At 34.4% G+C, this 17,681-nt stretch overlaps 1 protein-coding gene across 1 annotated transcript; it reads left to right on the forward strand.

The window, feature by feature from the left end:
- The first annotated feature begins 5,821 nt into the window (after positions 1 to 5,821).
- LOC115952597 lies at positions 5,822 to 17,421 on the forward strand. The gene is made up of 11 exons (XM_031069771.1): positions 5,822 to 6,008; positions 6,651 to 7,283; positions 8,221 to 8,398; positions 8,506 to 8,734; positions 9,271 to 9,410; positions 10,386 to 10,675; positions 10,892 to 11,104; positions 11,207 to 11,698; positions 12,771 to 13,445; positions 16,158 to 16,685; positions 17,053 to 17,421. Exons 2-11 carry the CDS (start codon positions 7,008 to 7,010, stop codon positions 17,275 to 17,277), a joined length of 3,246 nt encoding a protein of 1,081 aa, XP_030925631.1. The 5' UTR covers positions 5,822 to 6,008; positions 6,651 to 7,007; the 3' UTR covers positions 17,278 to 17,421.
- The last annotated feature ends 260 nt before the right edge of the window (positions 17,422 to 17,681 follow it).

The raw sequence follows: 17,681 nt of genomic DNA on the forward strand, positions 1-17,681 counted from the left end.
AAGTTAATTTGTTGCTAAACTTTGTTCAAAGTTTAATTATATTAAGCTTAAAAAAATTTAGGGTGATCACACATTTTTTTAAGGGTAAAAAAATCATAAATTTTTTAATTTTATGTATAATAATGATTTTTTTCTAAGTCAGGGTGGTCTTTTGGCCATCCTGGCTTTAACATGGAGCCGCCAATGCATAATAGTAAATGAAGTATATACATATAAATACTAAATAGCATGTGATATTATTTGCAAAGAGTATGTACAAACAAACATGTGAAAATATTTATAAGTATCATGTGAAAAACTATGTTACATTAAATAATATACATACCTAGTACATGAGTATTCAATAAATATCTAGCATCCGAATATTACTCTACAACGTAATAAAAGGGATATGAAGATAAAAATGTTAGGCGACAGAGGATTTTATATGGGACTTTGGTTGGAACTTTGAAGATGTTTTCTTGTGCTACCATATTAGAGCATTCCTATCGGCTCTCTTATTAAAAATGTCATTTTGACACATCAAAAACCTACTTTATTATCTTACCACATCATTTTATAATATCTCATTCATCACATGTTTTATCCTTCAATTCTATACTTTAAAATAATATTTACAACATATTAAAATAATATATCAACTCCTCCCATCATCATCATCATCATCATCAACAACAACAACAACAACAACAACAACAACAACGACACAACCACCACTGTCGCAACAATGACCACCAACAACCACTGCCGCAATAACACCGACAACCACCACCAGCACAAACCCACATCCACCAGTGCTGCTTAAAAAAAAAAAAATCCATAACAATCCACCACATTCACAAACCTCAAAACCCATCCCAAATCAAACAAACCCACAACCTAGCTCCAAAATCTCCTTCCTCACGCTCTCCGACAATGGTTTCCTCGACAACCCCGCCACCAGAGTCCCTCAAGCGCATCCGCGAATATTGAATCGGAATCACCTTCTTCTTCGTACTCGCTAGAGTTGGCAAAGACGGAGACAGGGTTATTGTCGATGCGGACGAAGACTCAGTCATTACCAAGTGAGTCGTCATAAATGGGATCAGATGAGGGCTGTGGAGGTTGGCAGCGAAGACTGTGGACAAGAAAGAGAGAGAGAGAGAGAGAGAGAGAGAGAGATAGTGACAGGAAAAAAAAAAATAAAAGAGGGAGAAAGAGGCGTAGAGAAAGTGAACGGAAAAAAAATGGAAAAAAGAAAAAGAAAAAAAAGGAACCTGAAGCCATGTGGTGAAGATGCTAGAAAAGAAGAAGAAAAAGGAAAGAGGGAGTGATAGGAGATAAGGAACAGGCGGAGGAAGAAAGAAGAAAAAAGTAAGAGAGAGATGAAAGAAAAGTAATAAAAGAATAGAGAGGAAATGAATAAAAAAATATTATTTTTTTTTTTAGCACATCTGTCCGTACTATTTCAAAGATGAAATGTTGCTGTTCACCTGCATCAAAATTTATAAGGTTTAGAACACCTCATGAGAAGGGTTTTTTGGTGTTTGGTGTGCCAAATGTCAAATGCATTTGGCATTACCTAATGGTAATACTCTTACAATTTTCAATTTCGCTTCTTTGTCAAATAGTTTTGATCAGTGTCTAGTTTTTATTTAATTTATTATTTAAGTTTTTATTTTTGTTATTAGGAGTTGGGTAATTAGATAATGATAGGATAGATTGTTAGCTTATTGTTTGAATAAATCTATTCTACTTGTAATAGATAAAGATTAGGTTTTTTTTTTTTTTTTTTTTTTTTTTTTTTTTTTTTTTGAATTTAAATGTTAGCTTTATCTTGTAAAACCATTTATTTATGTTGCTTAATGTTGATTAATAAAGAAAGTTGAAAAATATTATTATTGAGCGAGTATTCATTTTGGCAGTTTGGACTCCCTTGAAATAGTCCATTTATCAATTAAGAGGTCTTGGTTCTCTCAAAGCAACCAATAAACTAATTGAGTTCATAACAATTAAACTAGGCACGTAACGAGTATTGAATGCCCTGATGCAATTAATCCTTTTATTAGAGAGTTAAACAATAATGTTTATCATATGAATAAAATCATATCGTAAAATCATATGATACATAAGCACGTGGCAATAATCAAAGGCCCCCAAATGTATATTGCAGCATAAATGTGGAAATGATCTGTGGAAATGATCTAAAAGGCAACTAGTGACAAATTCAACGGCTCAACTTCTCCATCAAGAAGCAAGGTTTTGAAACCCGGATCGGATCGTACGGTCCGATTGGGAAAACCGTGAACCTCTCACAATCACGGTTCTTTAAGCTTAAGAATTGGTCTATGCCAAAAAAGTAGGGAACCATTCGAACCGTGGTTTAACCGCATGGTTCTAAGAACCGTGATCAGACCGCTTCTCCAATTCTTACAATAAAGTTGAATTAGAACAAACAAATATGAAAAAAAAAAAGAAAAAAAAAAAGAAGAAGAACAAGTCGATTTGACCCAGTCTGGTGGTGGGGAGGAGGACGAACGACAGTGGGGCAGTGGATGAGGTAGTGTTGGTGAATGCCGATCTCCACCGACTTTGTCCTTTCGGCAACCTCGATCTCCGCTGGCCTTCGATCTGTGCGCCACGATCTCCACCGGCGCTTCAGATTCTCCTCTCTCTCACTTCTCTTTTCTCTAATGTGAATTGAATATGTGAATGTGATAAGTGATAACTGTGAAGTATATGTGAGGTTGAGAGTTGAGTAATAAATTGGGTCCGTATGAAAATGTGTGGTGGTCTTTATCCCTAAGTTTTATTTTTTTTTATTTTATGTAATCGTGTGGGTTTGGTTTTTTTTTTTTTTAATTTTTTTAATTTTTATTCAAACGTGTGGTATTTAATATTAAGAAATACTAACACAATATTTTCACAATAAATTTTAAGTAATAGATTGTTATTAGCTAATATTGGTGAGTAAAAAAATAATTTTAGTGATGGGTTCAAATTAAAACTAGTAATAACTTTCCACATAAGATTTTGATGTGATTCTTGTAAAAATATTGCGAAAAATATTGTGGATATAACATCACAATTTTTTCTTCATCTACTTTTGTTTGTATTGCTTTTTTATCTCTTCCTTTAATTTCATTCACTTTTGTTTCTAGTGCTTTTTTAGGTTTGTGAACGTGAGCTAGTCACGTGAGCATTGGAAAGTGGAACTCGGAAAGACAATTGATGCTTTTAATTTTCTTTTTATAAAAAAATGGTTATTATTATTGGATAGATATTTCATATTTGGGTTATAGATGGATATATTAGACATAGTTAAAATATGGATTTATAGTTTTAATTGGACTATTTTAGTTAATTTTTCTATTTTTTTACTAATTTAATATTTTTATATATATTTAAAATAATTATTAAATTAATTATGACGTCATCACGGTTCGACTCCGGTTTGACCTTGGTTCGATCTCAAAAACCTTGAAGCTCTCTCTTTTACGGTTCAATGAACGGTCCGGATTTGAAGACCTTGACAAGAAACCATTAGAATAAGATGTTCACTCTTAAACAAAGAAAAAGCAATCATCTGAAAGTAAGTTGATAAGACTGACCAGGCCTTCTACAAGATATTTTATAACGTTTTACAAAAAACAGTCGACAACTTCAAGATTATTGTGGTTGTTAATTCAGGCTTGCAAAATACAAAGAAAGTCATATGCGTGTGTAGCATCCATCACCGTGAAAACTTCAAACTACAATTGCACATAAAATGAAAATCTAACAAAACTAAAATCAGACCCATTTCCGAAAACCCAAAAGGAGATCTCCATATATGTACACTAAATACTGTGAGATCACAGTTTTGGATTCACGGCAAGATCACGTTATGCACCGATTGGAATTTCAAATCACCATCATTTTCGGTTCCGCCATCACCCAAAGGTACACAATTTCTTCCATTTTTCTTGATTCTCACCTGCATTTGTGATAGTGACAAGTGACAACAAATATAAGATAATATGCATGACTTGAGATGGTGGCGTTTTTGAGTAAATTTTTTTTTTTTTTTGCAATGAGAAATGTTAACCAATACAATTAGTTTATGAACTATTTTTAGAAAATTTTTATTGGAAAAATGATAAAACAATAAATGTTGTTGACAACTTTTTATATTTCTTATAAAAGTGACGTCAAAATTTATTTATTATGATTTATTAATAATTGCTTTAAGGACATTCGTTAACATGACCTATTGGTGTTTAACAAAACCTTCTAATTTCCAATATAGATACCAACTTTCCAAGCTGCAAAGGCGATGATGCGTTCCAAAGTGATTGTGAACTGGGGAGGGTGGTGGTGTAATACTGTGGGTGGGTTCTGCTTTTAGTGTAGAATGTACATCTCAACTCTTGGATTGATATATAATATATAAAATAAATAATTTTTTCAAAGTCTTATTTATTTTTATTTTGACATGTGGGTGTCCAAATTGAAGTTTAATTGACGATAAAAATAATTTTTTATCATTATCAATAGACTCATGTCATCAGCATTTCTCATTTATCACTTAATGCCAAAGACTTTTTTAATACAATACTAAAAAGTTAAAAGACTAAATTAATATAGGGACCAAATACATAATTTATCATTAAAAAAAATGTTTTGGAAACATTATTTTACATGTTACAAATTCAACCAAGTTAATTAAATTCATGATTTTAAAACAAGATTTAACTAAAAATTCCCAAATATCTTCAAAACAATATTAATCTTAAAAATTATAAATAAGTGATGAAGTTGTGTTTTAAAACACTTAAAAAAAACTAAATCCTCAAATAAATTTTTGAAAATGTTAATTTAATAATTATATTAAATAAAAAAATTATATAATTATGTTAAAAGATACTATTATTTTACAAATTTTGTTCCTATAATATAAGTATGAGTAGCGAGTATGAATAAAATGAAATGTAACATGAAAAAAAAAAAAAATCCCTAAATGTCATTAGTGATAAAGTATACAGTGTAATTAAAAAAAAAAAACAAATAAATGGACTTTGTCTTACATTGGGCATATGGGGAAATTACAATGTCCTCGTAGTGGACAAGTGACGTGGTCCGCCATTCTACTAAAAGATTCTCACTTGTTTAAAATTGCTGAGTTAATTTTTTTTTTTAAACTTACCGACTCAACAATTTTAAACATGTGAGAGTCTTTTAGTGGAATAGTAGACAAGTGACGTGGTCCACCAGAAGATTGTATAATTTTTTGGGTAGATGAGTGAGAAATTATAAGATCTACATGGTGGACAAGTGATGTTGTCTACCATTTCACTAAAATACTTATATTTGTTTAAAATTGTTAGTTTGAAATTTTTTTTAAATAGAAATTAATTACTGATTTAGTAATTTTAAACAAGTGGAAGTTTTTTAGTAGAATGATAAATAAATAACATAGTCTATTAGAGGACTCTATAATTTCTACATATGCGTGTGTACCACCAGCTCCGCGCAACTAATTTACATGCAATTTTATTGGTGACGTGCTAGTGTAATTTAAAAAAAGAAAAAGAAAAAGAAAAAGTATATGGGTAAATTGGTGATTGAGGTCCGACACTTTCAAGGTTGGGAGTTTTAGGAGAGTTCGCAAGTGCCAACAGAAGTAAAATATAATGAGGCGACAAGTGTTTTCGCCACGTGTCAGTATCAGAGACACTCTGGTACGTGGCGGAAGGACAACTCAGAGTTTGGAGGCACACCGATTTGAGATGTACAAATAAATGTAAAAAAAGAAAAAAAAGATTAAATCCCGAAAATGCCCTTGTTGTTGCAAGAGCAAAGAAAGTCGTTTCACTCTGTTTTACGAGTTTTATTAGTATTATGCCATTTGGTTTGGGGTATATTCTCTGCTTCGATACTCTCCGTTACAGAAAGAAAAAAAATCAGCATCTTATATCTTTCCAGATTACTCACAAACACTTGCACCACTTTTGAATTTTTTCTTATTCAAGCTATTAATCTCAGCCCAGGTGATGTATTTCTATTTTTAAATGGAGATAGTCAAAATGTTGATGTACTAACAAAACAATTCAACTTCTGTGTCTTTGATGTTTTCTTAGGCTAATTGTCATTCTTTCTATTTATCAATGTGTTTTGTTTCTAAAATTTGTTGCTTTGGTTTGAAGCTAGCGTTTTTAGGTGCTACCTGCCATCGTTTGCTTTAGCCAATTAATTAGTTTAGTCGAAATTTGTAATTTTGAATGGTGGGTGTGATTCATTTTGATGGTTATTCATCAGATTCATGTGATATTCGATCTGGGTTTTCATAATTATTATTGCTTGATCGGTGGTTTTAGGTGGTAATTGCTACCAGTTATGTGTGTTCAAGCTTCAAGCTGGCATTTTGATTTTATTAGTGTTCTTATTGTTTGCTGTCATTACACATTTAAATTCTTTGCACAATTTGCATTGATATTATTCACAGTTTCATTTCAATCCAGATACAAATGTTCCTTGGGTCTTCTATTTTCCAGTATAAGTAAAAGAAAGCAATGTCAGCTTGAGTATTATGGACTATAATGCTTATCTCTTGTTATCAAAGTTCGTTTTAGTTTTAATGTTTGAATATGTGCAAAAGGTATATTATGCTGATGAAGGTTTTTAAAATGCAGTTTGTTGCTTTACCTGCTTATCGGGGACTTCTCTGCAGTCCATGAAATGTGATGGGAGTTTGTAAATTGCTGTTGCCAATTGGTTTGTGTTTATAATAAGGATGGTGAATTGTGACTTAGAAAACTGTTAATTCAATTCTTCAGCTAAATGGATTTATCTTCTATATTTTCTTGATTTTTGGATTAGAAAATCAATTGTGTCATGGACTAAACAGAATTGACTTCATTCAAAGGCCGTATTGGTAATTTGGCCTGAACTAAAATCGCACAAGGACTTTGTAGGCTCTGGCTCATGAGATTATCTGTTGACTACATATTTGTTGCTTGATAGAGCATTTAGCCCTCAGAATTAAATTTATGGAGTCGCTAGTCTTGCCTCATGGACAAAAGCAGAATTTTCAGACTCCTGGTCGCAAGTTTTTGTCTAGTGGCTCCCATAAAGATTTGTGGCTCATTGTGCGAGAAGGGTCATTGACCGATGTAGATTCAGCATTGGCAATACTTAAGAAGAATGGGGGTAATATTAATTCAAGAAACATATTTGGTCTTACGCCTCTTCATATTGCAACTTGGAGAAACCACGTTCCCATCATTAGGAGGCTTCTTGCAGCTGGTGCAGACCCAGATGCAAGGGTGTGTTGACTCTTCTGTTCCTTTAACTGATTTGAATGTTTTATGATAGGGTAAATTACAATAACCTCCCGTGAAGTATGAGGAAATTTCAGAAACCTCCTGTTTTCAGAAATGTTACTTAGCCCCTTGAGATTATTACTTTTATTTTGTTTTTCTTGATTCTCCTTATCATGTAAACAGTTTGGTTTGTAAACACTATCTGTGGCTATTTTCGATGAGATATTAATTTGAAAAAATGTGTATTTTGACTCAAGTTGTAAGAGTACATGAATGGTTGTAGAGTCTCTGTTATATATAACAAAATCTCAAGGGGTAGAATATTGCTTATGAAAAATATTGATGATATTTTTTACATTTCCCCAAATCTCAGGGGAGGTTAATGCAATTTAACCCTAAATAAATACCCTGTCAAGTTATTATGTAGAGAATGTTGGTATTTGTTTTCACTATGCGATTGGATTGCTGGCTCGTATTTCTGATGAGTTGATTTTATTGAAAATCTGATACATTAGAGGGATGTTTTCCCTAATTATATCTTCATGGAGACAATCTGCTAATTCTGCTCATTATTATTCTGTCTGGATGGAGACATTCTTATAAGTTATTGATGTGATGATGTCCTTTACATCTGTTTCTCGTGGAATTAGAAAGCATAAAGGTCAGGATCTTGGAGGCTGGCTTAATGAGAGAATATGTGGTATTGTTAGTTTATCTACCATCTTTATTTGCAATTTAATCATAAATGAGGAACCCTAAGGGAATTTATCAGAATATCTTTCTGTGACTCATGGAAGTTGGAAAGGCAATCACTTGTTACTGGAATCGCAATCATTTTGAGATCCTCCTAGATTTTAGATTCCAAGTTGCACTCAAAAGAGTATTTCATTTTTATAATTCTGAACTCCCGCTTTGCATGACCCTCACATTACCATATCAGGATGGAGAATCAGGATGGAGTAGCCTTCACAGGGCTCTACATTTTGGACATCTTGCAGTGGCTAGTATCCTTCTTCAATTTGGTGCCTCTATTACATTGGAGGACTCTAAAAGTCGAACCCCTGTAGATCTCCTATCTGGGCCAGTCTTGCAGGTGGTTGGCAATGGACTGAATTCAGGTATCCCCTGCTTTATTATGACATCCTTACTGAGGATCATGTTGTTATTTTTAAAAATAAATGTAGATGTAACTGGGAATAACCTGAAATTTTATGCATGTCTTTAGTTGCTACAGAGGTGTATAGTTGGGGAAGTGGTGCAAACTATCAACTTGGAACTGGCAATGAACACATACAAAAATTACCATGTAAAGTTGATTCACTTCATGGTTCTTATATCAAGTTGGTTTCTTCTGCAAAGTTCCATAGTGTAGCAGTCAGTGCCCGAGGAGAGGTCTATACTTGGGGATTTGGAAGGGGGGGCCGCCTTGGGCACCCTGACTTTGATATACACAGGTATGCTATTATATTTTTTTCTTTGATGATTTCAATTTGAAATTTTTTTATGCAACCAAATTTTGTCATTAACGCGGTATTTTATATATCAAAAAATATTTTGCATGCAACAGAGAGTTTAAGTTTTGGATGTTATTCTAGATTAACATAGTTTTCAATTTTAATTTTTTTCAACATATTGTCAAACTGAATTCTGAGCCTTGCACAGAATGGTATATATTTATATAATCTCTGATTCTCATATGCATGTTTGTGTAGGAATAGCAAAAGAATATGATCATGGGTGTAATTTGTGTGCTTGCATCCATTAACTTTAGTTTTCACTCACAAGCTACTGAGGCACAAACAGAGTGAAAGCCCATTCTTACCTTTATGCTCAGATTTTAGTGCTTTTGGATAAAGTACAAGTTGAATTCCTGTATTTTTTTATTTGTGAAAATGGATGATCTCACTTGCAAAATTCCTTCTTTCAGCTAATATGCTTTTTGTGAATTGTCAATCAGATGCAACTTATGATATTAATATATTCTTTGCAGTGGTCAAGCTGCAGTTATCACGCCCCGTCAGGTGACTTCTGGTTTAGGGTCCCGTCGGGTGAAGGCAATTGCAGCAGCTAAACATCACACTGTTGTCGCTACAGAGGGTGGGGAAGTATTCACCTGGGGATCCAACAGAGGTAAATGATAAGGGAATTTAGTTGTATATTTCATAGAATTGTCAACCAGATAATATTTTGTGCCATTGTCAAAGACTTATCTATATCTACTCACTTATTGGTTAGCTAATGTGAAAGAGGCCTGCCTGTTAGTGTTGTACATGGACATGCTTGAGATATGGCTACATGCATGTTAGTGGAATGTCTGGCAGGAAAAATATTTATTATTATTATTATTATTATTTTGGATACTGTATTCATGACTAAGACACAGTCAAGACATAGTCTTAACACGGTGAAATAAAAGAAAAAAAAAAAAACTGAAAAAATGAGAGAAAACATTTGGCTTTTTGACAACCTGATAATCAGAGTTGTCGATAGAGCGTTTAGGGGTCTCAACAATGTCTCTCTCTGGAAAACATGATGATTCTATAGGCTCTAGTTCCTCTCTCTCTCTCTCTCTCTCTCTCTCTCTGCTTTCATCCTGTTACGGCAGCTTCAATCTTAGACTCTCAAACCCTCTCTCATTCTCATTCTCATTCTCAATCTGTTCTCTCTTTTGTTTTCTCTTTTTTGTTTATTTATTTTTTACTTTTGTTTGCTTAAAAAGTCTCTCAGCCAAACATATATCTGTTTATTTATTTTTTCTCTATTATTGATAGTGCACTTAGTTGCTGTTGTTGGTAGCTTTTAAATTGATTTTAGATAAATTTTCTTAACATTTCAATGGTAGTTACTTATTACTAAAAGCTAAATATGCTTAAAAATATATAAAATAGACCTAAAAATATATATTCATTTAATTAGTTTCTTTTCACCTGTTGTGTTGTGTCCTGGTTTTTCAAGAATTGTTGCATCGTGTCCTGTTACAGTCCATGCTTTAAAAATAAAGTAATGATACAGTAGAATGATAAAGATGTTACTTCTAGCTGTTTATGTGTTTCCTATTATTATTGATTGATGAAGTATTGACTTGTTTCATCTATTGTTGTGCAGAGGGTCAGCTTGGCTACCCTTCAGTGGATACGCAACCCACACCTCGCAGAGTGAGTTCCTTGAGGTCAAAAATTTTTTCTGTAGCTGCAGCAAACAAACATACTGCTGTAGTTTCTGAGACTGGTGAAGTTTTCACATGGGGATGCAACAGGGAGGGTCAGCTTGGTTATGGCACATCTAACTCAGCATCAAATTACACACCAAGAGTGGTTGAATACTTGAAAGGCAAGGTTTTTTCTGGGGTTGCAGCTGCAAAATACCACACGGTTGTTTTAGGAGCTGATGGTGAGGTAACTTTTAGCAGATTTATATTGTTATAAGACTTCTTAACTCAAAAAACTCTTAATCCCAGCTACTTTAGCTTGAGTTCAGTTTTCTTTTTCTATTCAGCTTTAACTAGTGTCAGGTCCTTCTTGTTGTAATTTTTTATTTATTTGGGTTGGTTATGCAAATACCTTTCTGCTGTTCTGCTCTTACTTTTTCCAAACCTTACATATCTGGGGCAGGTATACACTTGGGGTCATCGACTTGTTACTCCTAGACGTGTAGTTATCGCTAGAAACTTGAAGAAAGGTGGAACTACCATTTTGAAGTTTCATCGTATGGAACGGCTTCATGTGGTAGCTGTTGCTGCAGGGATGGTGCACAGTGTGGCTCTTACTGATGATGGTGCTATATTTTATTGGGTCTCCTCGGATCCTGATCTAAGATGTCAGCAGGTTTTATTTGATAGCTCAGTGCCTCTGATGACTTTGTCCTATCTTCCCAAGTGAAACATGTTATTTACTTGTAATCTATGTTTTTTTTTCCATTTTTTGTAGTTATATTCGCTCTGTGGAAGAAATTTGGTGAGTATATCTGCAGGAAAGTACTGGATTGCTGCAGTTACAGCAACAGGTGATGTTTACATGTGGGATGGGAAGAAAGGTAAGGATAAGCTGCCCGTTGCATCTCGGTTGCATGGTGTAAAGAGGGCTACTTCAGTTTCAGTAGGTGAAACACATTTATTGATTGTTGGTTCTTTGTATCATCCTGTCTATCCTCCCAATGTGGCTGAAAATCCTCAGAAGCTCAAGCTGAATGTCAGGGACGAGCCAGAGGAGTTTGATGAAGATTTTATGTTTAATGATCTGGAGTCCATTAATCTGTTATCCACCGTACAAAAGGATGACTGTGGGCATAGGCCCATACCAAGCTTAAAAAGCCTTTGTGAAAAAGTGGCAGCGGAGTGTCTAGTGGAGCCACGGAATGCTATACAACTGCTTGAGATTGCAGATTCACTGGAAGCAAATGATCTGAGGAAGCACTGTGAGGTATACTCACTTATGTGCTGCCTAATTTGGTAGAATTTTATAAATGTTATAATTAGATTTTTTTTATTATTATTTATTGGTAAACACATGCTCAGTGGCTCTTGAACCAACAACCTCACTCTCCATCCCATTATTGTGGGAGAAGTGCCAGTTGAGATATAGCTCATTGGTGTTATAATAAGCTTCAAATGTACTTGTTTTATTTCTGTCTTTGTCGCTCTGAAGCCCACAATTTGTTGGTTTTTTCTTACAGTGACCATAAACAATCAATAATCCCTCCTCTCATATCTCAAGCATTGCTTTGTAGGTTTTTCAATTCCATTTCCATATGCTACTTTAGACCTCATGGCCAAACTATTTTTGGGAAGTCTGTTTCTTGTTCTAAATATTGTAATAAATCAATCTTTTTTGGTTCATTATTTCCCGTATTTCATGTCATTTTTCTTTTTTTGGGACAAACAAGGAATTGTTGGTATCAAGTTGGTCATCGGACTTACCCAAATTAAAAATAAAATCAATTGGTCACCTGGATACACCCGCTTTAGATGTAATGTTCATTATGGGGTAGGCCTGGGAAAGTTTTTTTTTTTGGAGGACAGCCTATTCTACGATTCTGTTTGCTAAACTCATTGTAGGAAACTGCTAACCAGATTGCTAGGACCACTGGAGTTCTTATTTAATTATTTTTGGGGCTTCGCCTCTTGTACTTCATTCTCAAAAGATAATTTAATACATTGCAAATAAGAGGGTGTTTGGTACATGCACTTAAAAACTAAAAAAATGTGTTTGAAAACATATGTGAAAATTCGTGTGGGTGAAAAAGTGTGTGGAAATACGTGTAATGTTGTTTAAAAACTAAAAATATGTGTTTGAGTGGGTGTACCAAACGGGGCCTAAATTATTGTGTTTTGGATCAATGTTGCTGTTACCTTAAATATCGTGTGATAATTGCCACTTGCTGCTTTTTATATGGTGTTCCCATCAAGCATTTCTATAGACTTTATTTTGAAGATATAACTTACACCAAATTATTGGTGGTAACGTATTTATTGAAGATGTTTTGCCTGCGCAGGATATTGCTATTCGGAACCTTGACTATATATTTACGGTCTCAACCCATGCTATTGCAAGTGCCTCGCTAGATATTTTAGCTAACCTTGAAAAGCTTTTGGACCTGAGATCATCTGAACCGTGGAGTCACCGCCGGCTCCCAACTCCAACAGCTACTTTTCCTGCAATTATTAATAGTGAAGAGGATGATAGTGAGTGCGAGATTATAAGGACCCGCGACAACCACACAAAGAAGAAAACTGCCTCGAAAAGTGATAAGGACCAAAGAGTAGACTCCTTTTTACAACCTAAAGATAGTCCCCTTGAAGGACTCTGTAAAAAAGTTCGAGCTTTGAGGAAAAAGTTGCAGCAGATTGAGATGCTTCAAGCAAAGCAGTCTGATGGGCATCATCTCGATGACCAACAAATTGCAAAGCTTGAAACAAAATCTTCTCTGGAGAGCTTGCTTGCTGCACTTGGTGTTCCAGTTGACACACCACAGGAAAAATCTTCATCTTCGGTTTCACCAGATGGAAAAGGCAACAAAAAGGCTGAGGTATCAAGAAAGCAGAGAAGAAAGAGCAAACAGAGCATGTCTCAAGTTGAGACAGCATCTAGTTTTTGTGGGACTGAAGTCGTTTCAAACCCTACAAAGGATTTCTTGGATGTTGGACTTTCTCATATTTCCAAGAATAAGGTTAGCTTTATGACCATCATAATACTCCCTGGGTTTTAAACAGTAATTGGATGCAATAATATGATTTTTTACTAAATGGGACTTAGGTTGATTATAGGTACACAAAAGTTCTAATCAGGATTACTTGGGAGGAATTTAGGCCCAGGTGAATGTTAATGATTTGTGTGTGTATGTATGTGGTCTTTAACTGGTTGGTTGCTTATGGATCCGCAAAAATTTTCTGATGAGTATTTGGGAGGAATTCAAGTTTCTAGCCAAATATTAAAATTCATTGTGGTAATTTATGTGCATGCACATCAAAGAAAGCTGAATCAAGTCAAAACATAGTTCTAGAAAATACTTGTTTGTGTAAATTTAATTTTAAACCCTATAGTTTAGGGGGTGTAACAAATTAGATAGTGTATGTTCAAAAGTAATAAAGCATATCCTTAGCCTTAGGTTTTATTAAGTAACAAATTAAAACCTTATAGTTTCAAAAGTAGCAAATTAAACCTTGAGGTTTTCAAAAACAAATAACCTTAACACATTTAAATAATTGTATTGGATTTAATATAGGCTGAGAGTTTAATTTTTAATTTTTTGAAACCGTAGGGTTTAATTTAACTTTTGAAACTATAGGGTTTAATTTGTAATTTTAAACTACAGGTTTAATTTATTATGCCCCTAATGGTTTAAAATGGAATTTTACCTAGTCTTTTTTATATGCATACTTGACCTGTGTGACCCAAGTAACTGGCCGACAACTTTTGACACTGCACAGAATTGTCTTGCCCATGCTTGTGCAAGGGTATCCTATGTACAAGGTTGCAGTAGTGTGTGTGTAATGGTCTCCAGGTAGCTCAACCGGTATAGTCTCTTGTCATTGAATATGGGACATTTGAATCCTGCCTATACCAAAAGCCAATCAGTGTTTTCGCCTGATATTAAAAGAGCAATTATCATGAAGTGGACCCCATAGATTCAATCCTGAACCATATAAATATATATATATATATACAGGATCAAGTTGCACTTGGTTTAACTTTTCATTAATATTAAACAACGAAATAATTTTTTATTAAATTAATATTATGAAAAACCTACTGTTAGGATTACATGTTTTTTGTGTTTTTAACAAGTGTGCCAAATATCATGTCAATTTGATGTTAAAATACAAAAAACTTAAAATTTAAACTTTTATAGATGAGATAGCTATTTATATATGATGATACAGAATGGAAGCTTGAATGGACCTTGATACAAATTTGATGTAGGATCTTTAAGAATTCAGCACCAAAACTTGAAGAGTTCTTGAATAAATATTGATGTTTAAGGGTTTGGGTAAAGAAAAGATTGAATCTTGAATAAGTTGATGGCTTGTTGGTTAAAACAGTGAAATCCCCATGTCTATCGAAGCTTAGTTGGCTCCTTGCATTATCTCACCTTCACTAGGCCTGATCTCAACTTTGCTGTTCATCAAGTGTGTTAGTTTATGGCATCCCCTACTGATGCTCATCTTGTACATGAAATAAGATGGATAAAACACCAGGTAATTACACTAGGTTTTCCTAAGCTATCACACCTAATAGGAGAAAGCAATCACACTCTCAAAGCTTAGAAAAGGCTGCTGGAATTTATTTAGAATCAATCTCACTATGAGTGTAATTGACCACAGTAAAGCCTTCTTTTAGGTGATTGTTAAATCCTCTTCCTAGAAGGACTAGGACTCTAAAAAACCTATTCCTAGAATCACTAGGATTACTAATAAGAAACCAAAAAAGACATGGCGGACTTCTAAACCAAATAGGAAAAGGAATCAAAACATAAAATAAAATAGGAAAATGACTCAACATTAAATAAGACTCATGGGACTTTGGTACAGCCATAGAAAGCCAGTTCCAGATTTCTGGAAATTACTAATTTGAATTTATTCTAGTACAATTTAATTAAAACTTATCCAGCAGAAAATAAACAAAAAACAAACAATAAAATAAAAATTGATTCAAAATTTAGAATGACTAAGCAAGGTCCTAAGAGAGCCCTCCATCATCTGAAACATCCCAAACTAGAACCAACTTTCCCTCTTCTCTTACAAGTATTTAAAGTGGGCTGCTACTTATGTCCCCCATTATCTAATAATCTTGAAAGTTTGCAAGCCTAGAGGGTATAAAAAGAAAATATAATCCAATTGTGAATTTTTCAAAATGTGCATCCAAAAAGAAATATTTAGTGGTGTAACATTACTTAAACCCAACCCAATATTTATTGATTAGTATTGCTATAGTGAGTATTATTTTGTACATTGTTATGGTAGCTTATATTATATTCTATGGGGTTTTTGTTAAGTCAATTTCTTTGTTGGAAATAGTTTGTGCTGTATATTTTGTTCACAACTGGTCCCAAGCTCGAAAAAAGAAAGGTTGCAGTAGATTGATGGTTACCATATAATTTAGTCATGTTCTTGTTATGAATTATGAAATAGTTCTGTTAACTTCACTCTAAATCTGATTTTATCGAACATTTGAAATCAACCCTTGGAGGCAGTCTGCCATTTGTGTCAAAGTAGTAATTGTACTGGTTTATAGCCATGATTATTATTTATGTCCTCAAATGCTGGAGGGAATTTTTTTGGGTTATATTTATACAAATCATTGAAAAGTTAGAAAGATAAAATAAATATGACTTGAATATTATGCACAATTGTTGATCTTTTTGAACTATAACTTTTGATAGGAGGAAGATGTGAAGTGCAAAGGAATTGTGGCTAACCAAGCCACCAAAGAGTCCCCCTTTTGTGTTCATGACAGTTCAGTCATGCCGAAAAGTAGGAATTTATTACCAACATCATCCAAGAAGAAGAACAAAAAGGGAGGGCTTTCTATGTTCTTGAGTGGTGCTCTTGATGACACTGCCAAAGATGTTGCTCCTACTCCTCCTACACCCAAAAGCGAGGGCCCTGCATGGGGTGGGGCTAAAATTTCAAAGGAGCGCACTTCTCTTCGTGACATACAGGATGAACAGAGCAAAATCAAGGTGAACCAACCAGCCAGAAGCAAAGACCAGGTGGAACATTTTTCCGATGGTAAAAGTGATGGGAAAATCCTGTTGAGTTCATTTTTGCCTTCTACCCCAATACCTGTTCTCTCTGTGCACACCTCACAGCCATCTGATGGAGAAACAAGCACGCCTCCTTGGGCTGCTTCTGGAACGCCTCCCCAAGTTTCCCGGCCATCTCTCAGGGATATTCAGAAGCAGCAGAAGGTTTGAGACTTCAACTGTACCCCCCCTCCCACCTAAATAGGAAAAAATAAAAATAAAAATAAAAAACCCCACCCACTCACACATGATTCCATTTTTGTACATATTGGAAGAAGTTTAATAGAGAGGTTATCTGGACTTGATTATTATTTTCTTAAAGCCACTTTTTTAGCAAATAAACTAGAAGTAAAATAAGCATTGCTAAACCCATGTGTGTGGCCTTGTTGTAACCATTCCTTTCTATTTACTGTTTGTCCAGCTTCTACTATGGGCTGCCCATGTATTGTCCCGAAATTGCTGTTATTTTTTATTTTCTCCTTGTGGAAAACTGATACCCTATTCGATTTTGTTCTGCTTTGTCTCCAAGCAGGGAAAGCAACAGCAGAGCCTCTCCCACAGCCCAAAGACAAAAACAACTGGGTTTTCAGTTGCTACGGGTCAGGGCTCGCCATCAGATTCTGCTGGATTGAACCGCTGGTTCAAACCAGAGGTTGACACACCCTCATCTATTCGATCAATTCAGATAGAGGAAAAGGCTATGAAAGACCTCAAGCGTTTCTACAGCAGTGTTAAGATTGTCAAAAACCAGTCGTAAGAGTGCTAGGTGATATTTTGCTTTAGCCATTAGCAGTTGAGGTTTCTATTTTATTCAATGCTCACACTGTAAATTTGACTGTACAGCAGATTTGTACATTTGACTCTTCTGATTCATAGAGTAGACTCAATCTTCTTTCCATTTTGTTGCTCTCCTTTCGTATCTCAAAGTGGTAAATCTTAGATTTTAGATGTGCTAGTTTGTAGGTTTGCTAATGCAAACTTGATAATTCTTTTGGAACATATCTGTTTCTCATTAGACATTGACGATGGTGAAATCGGGATTAAAAGAATGTCAAATTAGAACATACGAGGTATGATTGGAAAGCATATAGCACAAGTTTTGATTTGAGGGATCAATCCCAACTCATGAGTATAGAAAAATGAGGAATATGTAAAAAATTG

Source organism: Quercus lobata, chromosome 7 (genome assembly GCF_001633185.2).
Source record: "Quercus lobata isolate SW786 chromosome 7, ValleyOak3.0 Primary Assembly, whole genome shotgun sequence".
In the NCBI taxonomy this organism is placed as follows: domain Eukaryota; kingdom Viridiplantae; phylum Streptophyta; class Magnoliopsida; order Fagales; family Fagaceae; genus Quercus; species Quercus lobata.